The 18,960-nt window shown below is 41.2% G+C and overlaps 1 protein-coding gene and 1 pseudogene across 2 annotated transcripts in view; both read right to left on the bottom strand.

Annotated features, from left to right (window-relative positions):
• PARP8 (poly(ADP-ribose) polymerase family member 8) overlaps nt 1-18,414 on the bottom strand; it is a 162,864-nt gene extending 144,450 nt beyond the window's left edge. For both annotated transcript variants that reach the window (XM_037902774.2, XM_007052818.4), the window contains exons 1-2: nt 17,734-18,414; nt 16,759-16,813 (exon numbers count right to left, since the gene is read on the bottom strand). In XM_037902774.2, coding sequence (XP_037758702.1) covers nt 16,759-16,813; nt 17,734-17,824 — 146 coding nt within the window. In that variant the 5' untranslated portion in view covers nt 17,825-18,414. The remainder of the gene's footprint in view (nt 1-16,758; nt 16,814-17,733) is intronic.
• Nucleotides 11,365-11,744, bottom strand: LOC102937389 (annotated as a pseudogene).
• Nucleotides 18,415-18,960: the final 546 nt, after the last annotated feature.

The following is an 18,960-nucleotide window of genomic DNA, read 5'->3' as shown; positions in this document are numbered from 1 at the left end:
GCATATACTGATACTGATCTTGATCCTATCCCTTGGGAGGAGGCATACCTCAGTGGTTTGACAATGGGCCTGTTAAACCCAGAGTTGTGAGTTCAACCCCTGAGGGAGCCATTTAGAGATCTGGGGTAAAAATTGGGGACTGGTCCTGCTTTGAGCACGGGGCTGGACTAGATGACCTTCTAAGGTCCCTTCCAACCCTGATATTCTATGATAGTTACATTATTATGTTGTTTTCAGTGCTTAATAAATAACACAATAATACAGTTAATATATGGTAACTGGTGGGTCATCACTAAAGACTCTGAGAGAAGAATGCGTTTTACAGAAAGGCTGGGAAGAAGGTGAGAGTGTTCAACTTATACACAACTAGAGGAATGGGGAATTACATAAAAAACAAGCCTTGTTGTTGCTTTGTTGTTTTATTTAAGGATTTTTCTTTGATGTTTAAAACCATACAACCTTTATCAGTTTAAGATAAGAAACTAGTTGTGAAGTATTGCTATATTTTGCACACACAAAAAAGATTAAAAGCTGGAAATTAATTTTAAAACATCTTCCATGATTTTTATTTAGGCACTACAGAAATCTTAGCAATATTTCACTCTAGTCAGAAATGTTTATCATTGCCTAAAGCAGGCAGGTACCCAGACTCCAATTTCAAATATTTCAACATTATAAAGCGAAAGCCACACATATATTAGACATCAGAAACAGAATGATGTGTATTAGTGAACGTGTGAACTATCGGATTACGAGTCTGAGTACCCTCTGTTATATAAAATCTCTCAGGCTTTTAAATATCTCTGGATATAAATATAATTTGGAGATAGTTGATGAATATCTCATCTATATCCAAAGCCGGCAAGTTATATGGCCCCAAGGTGCCCGTGTTCCACCAATATTCAGGAAGTTTATACTGGCAAAAGCTGGTATGTACCTTGACTGAATTTAGTCCAGGATGCTCACGCTGTTAAGAAACATGAAATATTCTCTATAAATAATTGAACTGAGCTAGTTTTACATAATAAATTAGCAACACACAATAGATATAGACATGGGCGCCAGGTTTGTATAATTTTTGGTAGTGCCCAGAACAGGTCCACGCAGAGCCGTCCCGTCCATAGGATGGACCGGGGCAACTGGCCACGCCCCCACGCTTTGGGGGGCTCCGCGCTTCAGGGGGAAGCAGGATCCAAGAGAGTGGGAGGGAGGATAACGGGGGTCTGGCGCCAGCAGCAGCGAGCAACCCAGCCCCAGCCTGCCCCACTCTGCCTCCTCCCGCCCCTGCTATGCCCCCACTCCTCCCTTTCCGCCAAGCTCCCACCCCACCTCTTCCAGCCCCAGCTCCACCTCCACCCCGCCTCTTTCCGCCCCCATTCCACCCTTTCCCCTAAGCCGCCGCCTCACCTCTTTCCGGCTTCCATCCCCTCCCCCAAGCGACACTAGGAGCTGGTAGGGGGGAGCAGTCTGGGGCTGGGTTGCTTGCTGCTGCTGGCGGCAGGCCCCCCTGCTAACCCTCCAGGCTGCCCTGGACACCGTGAATAGAGGGGAACAGAGGCCTCATCTGGAGTACTGTGTCCAGTTTTGGGCCCCCACTACAAGAAGGATGTGGAAAAATTGGAAAGCGTCCAGCGGAGGGCAACAAAAATGATTAGGGGACTGGAACACATGACTTATGAGGAGAGGCTGAGGGAACTGGGGATGTTTAGTCTGCGGAAGGGAAGAATGAGGGGGGATTGGATAGCTGCTTTCAACTATCTGAAAGGGGGTCCCAAAGAGGATGGATCTAGACTGTTCTCAGTGGTAGCAGATGACAGAACAAGGAGTAATGGTCTCAAATTGCAGTGGGAGAGGTTTAGGTTGGATATTAGGAAAAACTTTTTCACTAGGAGAGTGGTGAAGCACTGGAATACGTTACCTAAGAAGGTGGTGGAATCTCCTTCCTTTGAGGTTTTTAAGGTCAGGCTTGACAAAACCCTGGCTGGGATGATTTAGTTGGGGACTGGTCCTGCTTTGAGCAGGGGATTGGACTAGATGACCTCCTGAGGTCCCTTCCAACCCTGATATTCTATGATTCTATGATTATGCAATACTAATTCTGGGGGAGTGGGTGAAAACTCCTAATTGACCCCCGCTTATGATCAGCTTATGCCTTACGGCAGAAGGATCAATAGCTTTTGTAATTTTTATCCTGACTAATGTAACTGTGACTCCTATTCTCTTCCTATACAGCAAGTGCCTAATCCTTATTAGCTCAGTATGATACTGAGGCTTTCCACTCATCCATTTGTGCCTTGAAGCCAGATGGTGCTAGCTGCCAAAAGTATTTATGCTCAACATATGTGTGTTTGTTGTCCTTGACAAAGGCAGATTTTGGCTGAATTGTTGGATCAATGTATGTTTTCTCATGCCTGAATAAATGGTAACTCTTTACACAGTGGTATTTTTTACAATATCTATATATTGAAGTTTAATACATGGACACAATACGGTGCCCAATTATCCAAAACAAGAGGGATAATATAAATCAAACAAGAGACTAACTGGTAGTTTAATAGAAGATTTAGACTTAGACTTACCAAAACCTAGTGAGGTTTGTTTTGTTTTGTCTAGATTTTATTTGTTTATTTGTTTGTATGCTGCGTTTTTTTGTGGTTAGCAGGGAAATACAAAGGCCTGCGCAAGTGAGGCATCTGCATTTCTTTTAATCCACTATCCACAATATAGCACAATGTGTAGAGTAGAAGAATTTGTCAATGAGAACAATGAAGACAGAAAACAAATTAAGCAAAGAACAATGGAATGCAAAAATTATGGGGTAATAAGGTCCTATTTGATCAATAATAATTTAAAAAATAATTAAGATAAAGAGCCAAATTGTGGTCTCATTTAAACCTACACAACCTTACCGAGGTTAAAAAGGTTACACAGGTGTAACTGAGAGCAGTTTGTCCCACAGACCCCATCACTATTTAACTCTGGAAAGTGCGCATTTAGAAAGCCAGGGTAATATACCAAATAGTATACTGCTCTTGTGTCATTCAGACATTTGCAAAACTATGAGATGTGTGGAAGTAGGTCTGCAAAAGGATAGAATAAGTCCCTTTGGCTAGCTGATTCTTTTGACTCCCTAATTTGGAAGTTTGACACCACATACTGAGCTCATTTGAAACTCCTATTGGCATTGTAACCTCTGGAGTAATTTCCTTCTTCAGAATATTCCTCCTATTGTCCTAAAAACTTGCCCAATCTCTCTCTTCTTCCCATTCAACTCACATATTGGACCTATAAAAGATCCTCTTTGGACATGTAAACCTCATTGCAAAATTCCACCACCCTGAAAGACAAATGAGCCTCCTAAGTATAAAATGCTATACCATAGTATAAATATAGCACCTCATTAAATCTCTATAAAATCTTATTGGTTTAAATACCTAGTAAATTCTGGAGGACTTGTCCTGGAGAGAATGACCCTTCCCTTGTAGACTGCAGCCATCACAGATAATCAATTATCTCAGTATTTGTGTTTATGGATTTCATGGGCTTGTTATGCCTCAGAGAGCTCTTTATGGGTCTAAAATAATGTGTAGAGTCATGAAAATCTGTGGATATCCGCTTTATATCTGCCAATCTCTGCAGATGCGGATATCCGTGGACCATGTTTGCGGATCGCAGATGGACGTGGATCCAAATTTTATATCCACGCAAGGTTAGAGATGTGATCTTTTATGGTATTTCCACACCCTGGAACTAACACACTCTGAGATGACCAGAGCTCACATTATTGCCAATTAAGTCAATATAAGTCCTTTTATACATGTTCACAGATTGTTCTATATTAAAAAATGGTCATTTTTATTCTCAATTAATGATTTCACCTGTAAAATGCTATGACGCTGTTTTGGTTAACACTGAATGCTGATTCAATACGAGTGACATATGAAGGATTTTTCATATGGCCTAACAAATTATGTTCTTAAGAATGGCTTCAGTGACAATCTGGTACCCAGATACCAAGGCTCAAAAAGATTCAGAAAAAAAAGTACAGCTTTGACAATTGGCATTCTACCTTTACCCTCTGCATTGGCAGATACTTGATAAGAATGCATGAAAGAAAGCTTTCATTCTTAAATTGCAGGTCTCTCACCATTTAAGAAAGTACTCCAAAATGAGCATGTCTTCAAAGACAGCAGTAATAAAATAGAATGCTGTATTTCATAGCTCCCCTAGTGTGAAAAATCAACTGCATATTGATTCACTGAAACATTCAGGTCCAAATGAAACTCTCACTTATCCTGCTGTAAACCAAGGGTATATCTACTCACATCAATGGTGTTATTTCAGATTTACGTTAGTGTAACTGAGATCAGGAGTTTTCCCTCAGTACGTGTTTTTATGACATAAGAATCATTCTAGGTTTTTAAACACATCCTCCATAAATTCCAGCTCCTAATCTGACACAAAAGCATTCACAATTAATTTCATATCTTCACTGAGCATGGATGGTTGAGAGGCCTGATCCAAGATGAATTTATCAATATTGAAGATGATGGGAAAAGAAAGAGGAAGCATGAACAAGAGCAAAAGAAAGAAAGAAAACATTCTATCATTTGCAGAAAAGTCCATGACTTGGAATGCCATCTCTATCCTTTAGGCCATCTTTTCTACTTGAAAGCAAATGTTGTCTGCCATAAATGCCATATTAGGTGGAAAAAACAGTTAGTGCAAAATTGTAATTTTCTAGAACTATCCATAAATTAGAAATTCCTATCTGTGAACAGAAAATGAAATCACCATTTGTAACATTTAAGAAACCAAGACTTCAAGATTGCATCCTAGATCATATTTGATCAAATGCTGTTGAATACTTAGACTGTTATACTGATGGAGTAGAACTTATTTCTTTAATTATCTACCACTTGAGGGTCTTCTTTCTGCAATGCTACATTTCATTACATATAAGGCATGCCTGTAGTTTAGGTTTGATCAATGCTTCTACTATTCAGGGTGAAAGCCGGAAGGTTTGCTTGTTTTTTTCTTTTCCAGTTCTTTAATCAAGGCAAGTTCTGAGAAAGCACAATGGAAGTCTGCCTCAAAAACTGTCTAAGAGACTTAGAATTTGGCCCTGAATAGTGACGGCCCAATTGCTACTTTAAGCCACCACCCACCACAGGGGATCATGCAGGAACTGTCTCCAGGGGTCTTGTGGGAGGGTGCTGTCATAAATATAAAGGGAAGGTTAACCACCTTTAAATCCCTCCTGGCCAGAGGAAAAAACCCTTTCACCGGTAAAGGGTTAAGAAGCTAAAGATAACCTCGCTGGCACCTGACCAAAACGACCAATGAGGAGACAAGATACTTTCAAAGCTGGAGGGGCGGGGGGGAAACAAACGGTTCTCTCTGTCTGTGTGTTGCTTTTGCTGGGCCCAGAGCAGGAATGCAGGTCAGAACTCCTGTAAAGGGCTAATAAGCAATCTAGTTAGATATGCGTTAGATTCTGTTTTGTTTAAATGGCTGATAAAATAAGTTGTGCTGAATGGAATGTATATTCCTGTTTTTGTGTCTTTTTGTAACTTAAGGTTTGCCTAGAGGGATTCTCTAGGTTTTGGATCTGATTACCCTGTAAGGTATTTACCATCCTGATTTTACAGAGGTGATTCTTTTACTTTTTCTTCAATTAAAATTCTTCTTTTAAGAACCTAATTGCTTTTTCATTGTTCTTAAGATCCAAGGGTTTGGGTCTGTGTTCACCTACGCAAATTGGTGAGGATTTTTATCAAGCCTTCCCCAGGAAAGGGGGTGTAGGGTTTGGGAGGATTTTGGGGGGAAAGATGTTTCCAAGCGGGCTCTTTCCCTGTTATATATTTGTTAGACGGTTGGTGGTGGCAGCAATAAAGTCCAGGGGCAAAAGGTAAAATAGTTTGTACCGTGGGGAAGTTTTAACCTAAGCTGGTCAAAATAAGCTTAGGGGGTTTTTCATGCAGGTCCGCACACCTGTACCCTAGAGTTCAGAGTGGGGAAGGAACCTTGACAGGTGGGCACTCCACAAACCTTTAGCAATGTGCATGCCCCTTCTTACTGCTAGCTGGCGTGGACGAGGGCAAGGCCATGGATCGCTCCCACTGGGACATATAGCACCGAAAGCAGGACTGATGTTATGTAGTCCATGTGCTCAGGGAGTATAGTGCCTAATGCAAAGCCCAATAAAGTTAATGTGAGTCTTTCGATTGAGAATCCAACTCATAAAGATGACTGTGCCCAGCTCCTACACAACGGTGCAGTGGGGGAGGAGGGATACTCTTCTTCCCCACCCTTGTTCTCTTGCATAAAGGCTGGACACAATCTGTCTCTTAGTTGTTTGACTGCACTGGGGGCTCTACAGATAGGGCCCTACCAAATTTATGGCCATGAAAAATGCATCACGGACCGTGAAATCTGGTCTCCCCCCATGAAATCTGGTCTTTTGTGCGCTTTAACCATATACTATACAGATTTCACGGCGGAGACAAGCCTGTCTCAAATTGGGGGTCCTGACCCAAAAGGGAGTTGCAGGGAGGTCACAAGGTTGTTTTAGGGGGTTGCAGTATTGCCACCTTTACTTTTGTGCTGCCTTCAGAGCTGGGCGGCCGGAGAGCGATGGCTGTTGGCCAAGCGCCCAGCTCTGAAGTCAGCGCCCTGCCAGCAGCAACACAAAAGGATGGCAATACCATACCATGCCCTTACTTCTGAGCTGCTGCCTTCAGAACTGGGCAGCCAGAGAGTGGTGACTGCTGACTGAGGGCCCAGCTCTGCAGGCATCAGCGCAGAAGTACAGGTGGCAATACTATACCATGCCATCCTTACTTCTGTGCTCCTGGCCAGCAGCTGCCACTCTCCAGCTGTCCAGGTTTGAAGCAGCAACGCAGAAGGGTAGCAGTACTGCAGTCTCCCCTACAATAACCTTGTGACCGCCCCACAACTCCTTTTTGGGTCAGAATCCCTACAATTACAACACTGTGAAATTTCAGATTTAAATAGCTGTAATCATGAAATTTAAGATTTTTTAAATTGTATGCCCGTGAAATGACCAAAATGGACCCGTGAATTTGGTAGAGTCCTATCCATAGGGTAAGCAGATGGATTCTACCTACCCTACGTAGAGTCACATACACTGTGATCTTTACCCACTACTGTAACAGGCTCTGAGTTTATCTTTAAGAGTGACTTTTAACTAATCGATCCACTTTTAGATGCCATCAGCCTTCAGTGTGTGTTTTCCTGAATAAGGGAACATTCTGATTATTGGCTCCTTTTCATGAAGACAGAGGCCAGCATGTGTGAGTTCAATGAAAATTGCTGTAAAAATCCTTAATAGTTAGAAGCAAATAATTAAGATGTTCTTGCTGAAATAATGTTAATTCATTCTCGATAGTTACACACTTCGCCATGATTTTTTTAATGCTAAGGCAAAATTATATCCTGGAAACTTTCTAGATTTATTCACAATACAATAATTTATTTTTATAAATTATACGTGAATTGAACTCCTTCTGTAATTTAAGATTTACTTTGCTTACAGCTTATAAATTAAGAAAGTTATTTTGATTTTAAATTATTAGGTTCTCACACAAAAACCTATGATAATTATTCAAATCCAAACCACTTTATGTTATTTTACAGTAACTAATCCAAAACTAAACTATTGTGTATTACATATACCTGTTAGTAGGCATATACATATATATATATATGCCTTCTGACGGGTATCTAGAAGTCTTTATTTGTGAACACTGAAAACCACTGCACATTACTATGGTCTAAGGGTAAAAATCAGCTATGGTATTGCTCACTTTACAGACAAAAGTGATCTAAATAAATTTTGTCACAGTGAACTTGGCTTTTAAATTTGTTTGTCTTATCATATTAACTCTTTAACAATGATGGCCCAGAGGTCTATTTTTAGGCACCTGATGTGTTAAAATATGATGAAAGCACAGAAAGAAGTTGCTGAAAATATTTTTGCATGTATATTTAATCACTTTTCCAAGCTGCATGCTTAGATAGAATGTTCTAATTTTGGTGCCTAAATGTATGCACCCAAGTCCATATTTAGGCACCTAAATAAATGGTCTCATTTTCAAAGGTGCTGAACAACCACACAGTAACATTGACTTTAGTGGCAATTATGGGTGTTTATCACCTCTGAAAATCAGATCACATATTTTTGTGCCTAAAATTAGGCACCCAAATCTGAATATTTTGGCCTGAGCACCCTGCTAGAGGAACACAGCACTTTGCAGGATCAAAACATCCACTGACCTCCATAGGACCAGGATGGACACCATAATTCTTCTAAAACAGATTATTTTTTACAACAGGTAGTGATGATGATCCAATTTATTAAAAACATTAATGAGTTTCTAACATCAAGGAAAGAAAGCCATCAAAAAGAAATAAGAACCTTCTAGAAAGACAAACTGAATATCAGAAAGGAAATGTGAGTAACGTTAGCTGAGTAAAGCTGAATTCTTACTTTCCCTGATCCCTTAACATTTGTATTTAATTTTCTACCAATGAGTATTATGGAGAAGTGTTTAATTAATAGCTGGATGCATTAAAAGAATGCCCCGAATATCCAATCACTAACAGTAATTAGTAATAAATACAGATGAATAATGCTGTCAGGTATTATTAGCAGGAGGACGCACACTCCCTGCTTTAAAGAGAGATTTTAAAGCTGAAATAAACTCTAGTTAAAACCCTTATGCAAAACTGTTTTTAATGGAATATGGTCATGGGGCCATGTCCTGCCACTACTCCTTGTACAGAATTCCCCCTGAAGTCTTTGCAAGTTTTGCATGAAAATAAAAATCAATACCAGTCTGTGGCGCATGACTGTTTTATCTAACTAGCCTATGCAGACAGCCGTCTCATATTGCAGGTTTATCTACAGTGTTCCAGGAATATATTCTCCCACCAAAAACACCAATCCATGCTTCTGTAGGAAAATTAAAACAAAGAGGGTATATACAACTTACTGGGTATTTTGGAACAAAAAGTGGAACATGAGCACAAAGCTGTGCATCTGTGGAATGTATTGGTTTTGTGGAAACAAGTATATACTTGAAGTACTGCCCTTAGAACCCATAGGATGATGGGAAGAATCACCAGCAGGAAGCATGTTCTCACCAACAGTAGATTCACTCCCTGGCCTCAGGATATTCTTTTATGGATTCATAAACAGAGGACTCCCAACAAAAACACTCAGAAGAGTGGGTTCCAATTTTTCAGCTTCTAAGCTAGCTGGGAAGGGAAATGACACCACTCCATCTAGGCAGTCACCACCTCTGCCATTTCCCCTTTACTTTTATATCCCCACCCTCAACCACACATGTGACAAGCAGGGGTTTGAGTTAAAACCCCTCATGAGCAGAGGCTTGAGGAGCACCTTTCTACCTTGTCACAAGACCTTCAGCAGTATTGTACAATATTTTTTGATAGCTCTCCTCACTGATAACGCGGCTTAAAAAAAGAGTAGAATTGCCATGGTAGCACTGGTGACCAAAATCTCTGTTGCAATGCATTGGCTAAAATCGTGGCAAGGTAAATTCTAGAGCTGGTCAGAGAAACTTTAATGGAACCATATTCTATCAAAATTGAATCACCATGAAATCAGGTAGATTTTTCCAGAATTTCGTTTAAGAAGAAAATCAGGAAGCAAGTTCCAACAATATAGAAAGGTCTCATTTTGACATTTTTTGAACGAAACATTTCAACTTTTCATTTTTTGTTTTGGATTTTTTTTGTTTTGTGTATTATATATTATAATACAAAAGTCAAAATAAAAACAAAACTTTTTGATCAATCAAAAACAAACATAACAAAATTTCCCTTCAGAGAGAATTTAGAAATGCTTGGTTTTCATTATGATTTGGAACAAAGCCAAACTTCAAAATCCTAAAATCCTTCATGAAACAGAATTTCCATCCTCTGTAGAGCTCTAATAAATTAACTTAAGAAGCCATGTAGATAGACCTAAAATTCCTGTCAGTACACCATTAAAGCAAAAAAAAAAAAAAAAAAAAAATTAATCACATCCACTTATCCTCAGGTTGCTCAAATGAGAAGTCTTGTGGCTAACACCCTACACTGGAACTTCAGTCATCTAGGTTCTGTACCTAGCTCTGCCACAGACTTCCTGTGTGACCTTGGGGAAGTCACTTACCCTTTATATGCCACAATGGGGATGAAGATATTTCTATGCCTCACTGAGGTAGGAATTAATTCAATAGTTTAAGTGAGGTTCTTTCATATCACAGTAACAAGCACAAGCACAGTAACAAGCCATGGAAAAACCTGTAATTATATAAAAATCAGAGACAAAACTTAAAAAAAAAAAGACAATAAATCTTTACATTTTACCATTACTTTAAGGAAGACTACAGAGGAAAATTCTCCTCTCAGAACTGAGCAATCTTCTTAGATCAATTCCATACAGAAATTCAGCTTTCCCTGAATGCACAGAACTGCCATTGTTATCATCATTCTGCTCATGTAGGAAGGACAGAACATCAGAGTCAAGAGCTGCCAGGCAGACTGGAAGGGAGAATTTTGTGGACAAAATTAATCTATGTGTTTAGTTCTCCTAGGCCTTGTCTTGTTTCTTTAAAAAAAAATGCCTCCGTAAAAGATCTGTTCTTCTCATGCACAGTCTTCATTGTCACAGTCCCTCACTGCCAATGGGAGTTATGCACATATATGAGTGAAGAGCACTTGACTTGATCATCTTGTTTATCAGGAGAAAAAGAAGTATATTCTCTCAGGACAACCAGGCATTCTTTTCTTGCAAACTAAGTCAAATTATATCTATAACCTGAAAACAACATTAGGGCATTCATTATGTGGCTTCATTACAAAGGTGATAGGTCAGCACTTCTGTTCAGTCTGCTGAGTTTTGGAAGAAGCAATGTGCCACAAAAGGAGTCAGTTTGTAGGACAGCAGAAATAAGAAGGGATTCTAAAAAACCAAGATTCTCAATTTGTTATCATTTTAACATCCTTGTTAGTTCTTGCAGTACAAACCCTAAAGAATAAAGAAAGAATCCAGATGTTTCTGATATTCTGCCAGCAGCAGTTAAATATGGGTAAATCTTGCACAGTCACAGCACCTGAAGGAACATGTCACTCTGTGAGAAATATTTCCCAATTTGCCTATCGCTTTCTAAAAATAAAATTAAAAACGATTAAATTGTCATATAATGTGCTTCATACTTAGTGACCACATTATACAACAAAGATGGGTTTCACTAATAAATTTCTAATTACAGGTGTGACAGGGTCAGTCCAGATGGCTACAGGAGAGTGACTTTTTTTTTTTTGGTCACATTTGTATTGAAAATCGGTTTAGTTTTCATCTACATTGACTGTCTGTAGACTTTTGAAAGTGGTGACTGGTACATAGGTAATCAGCGTGTATAGTTTGTTGGATGAATCTTCATCCTCATTGCGTTTCTGAATAAATGTACACGGATGCAGTAGGGAACATTCCTTATCCCTTTGGCCCAGTTCAATCTGGTGTCAATGCATACATCAGGAGTACCCATCTCCTTCATTGCAAATTTACGGATCTCCTTGAGAGCACGGGGGGCGCGTTTCTTGAATCCCACTCCATGGATCCGTTTGTGAATGTTGATGGTATATTCCCTAGTCACCACCTCATTGATGGCAGAGCTCCCCTTCTTCTTTTCTCCACAGAAGGCAGATATATTAGACCCAGGTTAAGTAGGCCCCTTTTCCCTGGGTAAGGTAACAGGGAAGGTTCCAGAACAATCACGAACTTTCTGGAAACAATTAAGGCAGACAGGCTGATTAGAACACCTGCAGCAAATCAATAAGCTGCTAGAATCAATTAAGCCCGGCAGGCTAATCAGGGCACCTGGGTTTAAAAAGGAGCTCACTTCAGTTGTGGCGTGCAAGAGCAAGAAGCTGAGAGTGAGAAGGTGTACTACTGGAAGACTGAGAAGGACAAGTATTATCAGACATCAGGAGGAAGGTACTGTAGTGAGAAATAAAGAAGGTGTTGGGAGGAGGCCATGGAGAAGTAGCCCAGGGAGTTGTAGCTGTCACGCAGCTGTTACAGGAGCCACTGCAGACAGCTGCAATCCACAGGGCCCTGGGCTGGAACCCGGAGTAGAGGGCGGACCTGGGTTCCTCCCATCCCCCCAACTCCATATTTGATACCGGAGGATTTGACCGGGACTGTGGGTTCCACCAGTGGGGAAGGTCTCTGGCCTGTTCCCCGATCCACTAGGTGGATCAGCAGAGACTGCAGAGATTGTTCTTCATCCTTTTCCCCATCCTGGCCAGTGATGAGGCTAACTGAGTGAATGGCAGATTTGAGCCATGAGAGTGGCCAAACTGAGGGCTGCCGTGAACCTCTGAGGCAAACAAAATCCACCAATAAGCGCAGGACCCACCGAGGCAGAGGAGGAACTTTGTCACACAGGATTTCAAAACCGGCAAGCACCCCAGGACCGTCAAAAAAACTAATAATTTAGAAATGTGATGTGAACACAGTTCATTTTAGAAAAATGAAGTGTTGCCCAAGCAGAGACCAAAATGATTGTTCGTGCTTCACAGCGAAAGGATTATTTATGATAATCCATGCAATAGAAACATGTTTGTTCTTAAAGAAATGTTTTCCCCCTCCTGTAACTTTTCAAGAAAATTCATTCAAATGGCTGGCCAGTCCACTGTAGTCATATTTATGCCTAGCCTAAAACTAGTCTCATATTGTGAAAATCAGTGGCTCTTAACCTTTCCAGACTCCTGTACCCCTTTCAGGAGTCTGATTTGTCCTGTGTACCCCCAAGCTTCACCTCACTTAAAAACTACTTGCTTAATACAAAAGTGTCACAGCACACTATTACTGAAAAATTGCTTACTTTCCAATTTACCATACAATTATAAAATAAATCAATTTGAATATAAATATTGTGCTTTCATTTCAGTGTATATTATACAGAGCAGTATAAATAAGTCATTGTCTGTATGAAATTTTAGTTTTTACTGACTTTGCTAGAGCTTTTTATATAGCCTGTTGCAAAACTAGGCAAATATCTAGATACATTTATGTACCCCCAGAAGACCTCTGCGTACCCCTGGTTGAGAACCACTGGTATAAATAATATAGCAGCTCAACATAGTTTATAGAGACATATGCTGGAATTGCTCTGTACGTAGAATGATAGCAAGATCATGCCCACAGGGCCTGATTCTGTACTTGCACACAAGTGAGAATTAAAAATAACTCAACTGAAATCAGTGTAAAAGCAGCGTAAGTGGTATCAGGACGAGGACCTGAGATAGGTAGTGTGCCGCCTGGCTCTTTCCAGCAGCACACTGAGAACTAGTAACATATGATGGGGCAGTGCAAGTCCAAGAAGAAAGGGTACAATGCAGTTAAATTGGGAAAATCTCTCCCTAAGTAGAAAAAACTCCCAAATATGAACCTTAGAACAGTTTAAAAAAAAAAAAAGAAAAGAAAACCAAGGTCCAGAACTTCAGCTAGCAATGAAGCAATGTACACTAACTTTCGTGGAATTACATTGATTTATAGCAGCTGAGAATCTGGTTCTGAGTGCAGAAGTTAAGACCACTAGTAAGTAGACTTAATATGCCTAATGGACACAAATGATATGCAGAAGAAATCCCTAGGTCCGTTTAACCTGATGATTTTATAGGCCAGCCTTTACATAAGGGTGAGCAGTCCTAGAAAAAGGTCATCAATCAGTTAAACAAAAAATACTCTACTTAGCATCAGACATAAAACATATTTTCTTGTTTCATGTATTTTGCTCTTGCACTGTAGACAAAGTAAAACCATACTATGCACTAGCTTTGAGTTTCCAGGGCTCGCTAAGAAAATAGCTAAGGGAAATAAAGCACTAAAGGATAGAATTGCAAAATGTGGCTAAAGATAGCATCTTGTAATCTTCCTTACCAACTGATCCATCACTTAGCCATTAAAATTTATTTCTCAGTAAAAAAGCCCAGAGTACATCCCTTGTCCCATTTCTTGAAACCATGCAGTGGTGCCAGCACAGAAGATATAAAATCAGACAATTGCAAGTATCTGATGTGATAATATCAGGAGTATACTCATTCTACAAGCTGCTATGTACCATGAGCTAATAAAGTTTGTCATTTAGGGGCAATTACTGCCAACAGTACTCAAACCACAGAAGAATTGCCAGTGGGTGGCAGGGAACCTATAGCTGCTGTATTGTGGACAGGGATGGGGTTGGTGGCCAAGCTCAGGGAGGGGAATGCCCAATAAACCCAGTTTTAACTTGGAGGGGATACACTCCCAAGTAGGGAATACACAGAAGGCCACTATTACAGCCCTCTACAGAGTCTGCATTAGTGGCTGCACAGCTGATTTGAGCCCTGGCTTTGGGTTACATGTGGAAGTATTACATCCTCTGCAGCCATGCATCGTTTCCCTGCATGAAACTCGTTTACTCAGCTTTGGCATGGGAATCAGAATTTGGCCCTTAATGCTTTGCACTTTATACAAAAAGACAGCAAACAGAAAACTCAGCTGCCAGTGCACCTCTGGGTACTATGGATATTCTGAAAGACTGGGGGGGGGGAAAAACCCACAGGAAAGATGAGAAGTCAGTATGAATCCCTTATTTTAAGCTATTGATTATTTTTAAGTGTCCTTTAAATGTCAGAAGGAATGTAAAATTTGAACATGCACTATGGAAACCTATTTGTATCATCTTCTCAAGGTATAACATGAGATTTTAAATTCAATTTGAATTTTCCAGATCCTGAAACTGGTTCTCAGTGGCCAGTCCAGTAAGACTCCACTATGTGTTCTAAATTCCAGATTTGATTAGTAAAAGTGAAAGCATTTTTTTAAAAATGCAGCTTACTTTCCACTAGTTACGCTTTGTTACATTTTTACTGCACTCAGTTTGGACAATGGAAACAGCAGTCTGTTTCACTTCCCGGTTCCATGCTGAAACATTTGGCTTGCAAACACTGCATGGGAATGTTTAAATCCGAATGACTGTATCCTTTAATTAAAGAATAATAATTTCATGCTCATATTACATCTTATAAAATCTTTGTTTAAAGCAAAAGAAAATTTTAAAACCCCTTTATCTGGGCCTTAAGCAACCTGAGAATATCTCTAATTCTAAACCATTAGGCACAGGATAATGGTCCCCTTAATAACAGGAAGTTTTGCCACCCCCTTCAGTAGGAGCACGTGGAGGTCATTAATGTGACAAAAGTATTTTTTGAACAAACTGCAAACCCATTTACCAGTTATGGTCCTGATCCTACAAGCTGACCTGGGCAGGTGGATCCATGAAACTGCACAGAACCCACTGGTGTCAACAGCGCCCTGTTCAGATGTAGGTATCCACCTGCAAAGTTGATCTTGCAGGATAGAGGCCTATAACTCCTAATGATCCATTCCCTTTTAAACTGAGGTGGCCTGAAAAAAGTAAGCACCAAAGATAGCGAACTGTTGAAGCTATCTAAATCAAGAGACTTCTTTTTAAACCTGATAAACTATATTTAGTCTTGGATTAGGATTATAGTTTTATAAGTAAATGTCAGTAAATGTCAATTTCACCATACACACACAAACCCATGAAAAATATTCCCATAGTTAATAACTGAACTCTCTCTATATATAGGCAAGCTAAGTAAAATTGTGCTTGAGAATTTATTAGTTTGATTTAAGAATATTTACTTCGTATATTTTGACATGTGATATTGTAATCTGAATCTCAATATCTACTAGCATTAAATAATTACTGTTTTACACTCCCCCCATAATTTCCTACAACTGTGAAAATTTAAAATCAATAAAAATGGGAAAATGCTTAAAAATAAATATTGATTATATCAGAATTATTTTTAAAAAAATAAATTCTACTAAACCTAGGTATACTTTATTATTTGGCTTAATATGAACACAAATACAATAGCAATTCACAAACTAAACAAACAGCTGGGAAAAAATCCATTCACCAACAGGAAATTTTTTTTAAAACTGAGTTACTTTGAAAACAGACAGGTATGCAGAATCCAGGCTAATGATATAACACAAGCAATGAAATGCAACTGAAGAAGTGATATAAATTGCAACCCCCTATGCAAATAATAAAAATGAGTATCCATTTACATATACACCCTAATTTGTGAATAAATTAAAGTGTGCTTACAAGCAATATTTAGATTTATATTTGCTTGTTTAAATGATTATCTGCATCATAAACTTTATTGACATTTTCATTTAATTCCTCTATACTGTTAATTTGTTCTATTGCAAAATGATTTGCATCTATTAGCACCAAATTCTGGTCTCTCTGTGTTACTCTGGTGTAAGAGTAAAATTTGGCCTATTCTTATTAGTTTTTATAGTCAGTTTTTTTAAACATCTTGCATTCAATGGTTTTTGTTTTTCTATACCATTTGCACCAGGCACTAATTTTACTTATCTTTGTAGACTGAATATCAAGACACACAAATTACACAGAGGGAAAACTCTGATGAATAAGTCTCTGATGAATGGGATCACCTCATAGATCACCTGCTCAGACCCAACACTCTCTCTCTAGTTAATTATGTCCCACTGGATGTTAATCATTTGCTTTCATTGCAAAAGAAAAAGAAATTACTATTCAACAATTAAGAAAAAAGGAGACACTAGCCAGTGAATGGGAAATGAAGTTACTCATTATTACAGAGAAGTACCTTTTGGCGCCTCCAATATAGGTGAAGGTGAAGGTAGAGTCTGAATACCTGAAATCTAAAATACAAAGAGTTGCATTATTATAAGTGATCATTTCTAGTTCTTTGGTTTTGTCTAAAATAGCTGATGTCTCACCCGCCCTCATTCTGCTACTGGTAGGGGGGTTAACATCCATCAGAGCACCCTGCAGCAGGGAACCCCCCCTCCCCTTTGCAACAAGTGCCCTGGTGCTATGGCAACGGCTGGAATTTCCATTGTCAGTGAAGGCAACAGGCAGCAACAAGCCAGGCAGCTCTGGCAAATCAAATACTGTAAATAGTGAACACCATAAAGCAACAAGCAAACACCAAGGCTTTGCACGGAAAGGACTCATTTATGACTGCTAATATTCCAGCTCTGGATCAATGTATTTAGGGAACTAGATGACCAAAAAAAAAATCTAATTTCCCCTACAGCAAGAGCTAAGCAGCCCCAAATGGCAACGACCTAACCTGAGCAGCTACAAAGCGGGCTGTATTCTACCACCACCGCCAACTGCGCAAAACAACTCGGCTCCAAACCGAAAGTCTTGCATTAAAAACGACCGTGGGCTGAGGGGCTCCCTCTGATCTGAGGACTGTCGTGGTAGCAGATGCTAAGAACAGATAAATTGCTCTCTCTGTGTGTATTGCATTCCTCCCTGTGCTTAGATACATTCCACTTCTGTATCTGTTTTCTCATACAGTACCTGTTCTGCCTTCTCTTGCCAGTGTGTTGGGGGGGGGGGGGAGGAGGAAAGGAAGGAGACCTATTTCACACACATACACACGAAGACTTAAGGGTCAGCGATCGTCACCGTAACTGTTGCAAAATGACAGCAGAAATGGGACAAGGGAACCCCAACCAAACATGTCGCGCTGGGGAAACGTCTGAAGCAGGCAGAGAGGGAGGGGAAGAGAGTGGCAGCTGGTAACCTGGAGCCCAGGCGGAAAACTCACCTGTAAACAGGCAGTCTTTCTCCGCCTTGCACTTTTGGATCACAACGTCAATATCCTTCTGAATCCTCTCTTGTCTTGAACACATCCCCATGAAATAAATCCCAAAGGGGGGGAAGCAGCCTTTATCCCCAGCCCACCCCCCTCTCTTCCAGTTTCAATATTCAGTTATAAGATGGAACCTCTGGCTTGACTGCAGAAGTATTTCCACCCCCAAAGTGATCCACTCGGGTGAAGGAAGAAGAGGAGGAGGAAGCCGATGTTGCATGCCCAGATGTGACCGCCCAGATGTTGCTGCTGCTTCTGCTTGACTGCAATTTCCTCCTTTCCTGACAATAGATCCAGCTGATGAGGATGCTGGTGGTGGCGGGGTGACTGACACACACACACACTAACACACACACACACACACCCCCACACAGCCCCTACAAAACCCGTTCACATTCCTGCCCCTCCACCCCTGGCCGTGCTGGGCTGTCTGAGCCGGGGAGAAGAGAGCGACAACAACAATCACCAGCGGTGGCAGGAGCAGCTCGGCGAGCGGCGGAGACTGGAGGCGCGCACACACGATCACTCCCAGAGAGGCCGAGACGGCTGCTGCAGCTACGCCAAGCCGCAGACCCTCCCCTCGCCGCCGCCGCCGCTGCTCCCAGCCCCAGACAGACACGCCGCCTGCCACACGTCCTTTGCTCCGCCGCTGCCGGCTGCTGTTAAGCTGGGGGTGTCAAAACAGCCGGCGCCGCCCAGGGCAAAGGCACCCAGCGGAGGCGGAGCGGAGGCAGCTGCCCAGCGCGATCCAAGGCTGGCAGTCAAACGGCATGTGCAACAGAGACAGCCGCCGCCACCAAGACGCTCCCTCTGGCGCAGAGGTTACTGGCGCCACACGGCGCTCGATGCAAGTGTCCCGCGACCCAGCCCGGGTCGGTCGTGCACAGGGCTAACGGCCGACCGGACCTCGGGGGCACGAGGGGGGAAACCGTCACCTAGAGCTACCGGGCTGGCACGAAGCCAGGTAGTACGGGGGCGGGAGAGAGACAATATTTATAAAGCAATTTCTCAGGTGGGAAGGGGGGAAAATACCAGGATCCGCAAGGGGGCAGCAGCGCTTCAAAGCCCCAGGCGGGGGCAGTTCGGCTCCAGCACGTCAGCAGGGCCCCCTACAGTCATGGCAGCAGGGGGTGCACCCAGCCACTGGCGCAAACATACTCCTCGCCCCTAGGAGCTGTGAGA

This window comes from Chelonia mydas, chromosome 5, assembly GCF_015237465.2.
Source record: "Chelonia mydas isolate rCheMyd1 chromosome 5, rCheMyd1.pri.v2, whole genome shotgun sequence".
Lineage (NCBI taxonomy): Eukaryota > Metazoa > Chordata > Testudines > Cheloniidae > Chelonia > Chelonia mydas.
Note: the sequence above shows the minus strand (reverse complement) of the source record. Positions and strands in the feature narration are given on the sequence as shown.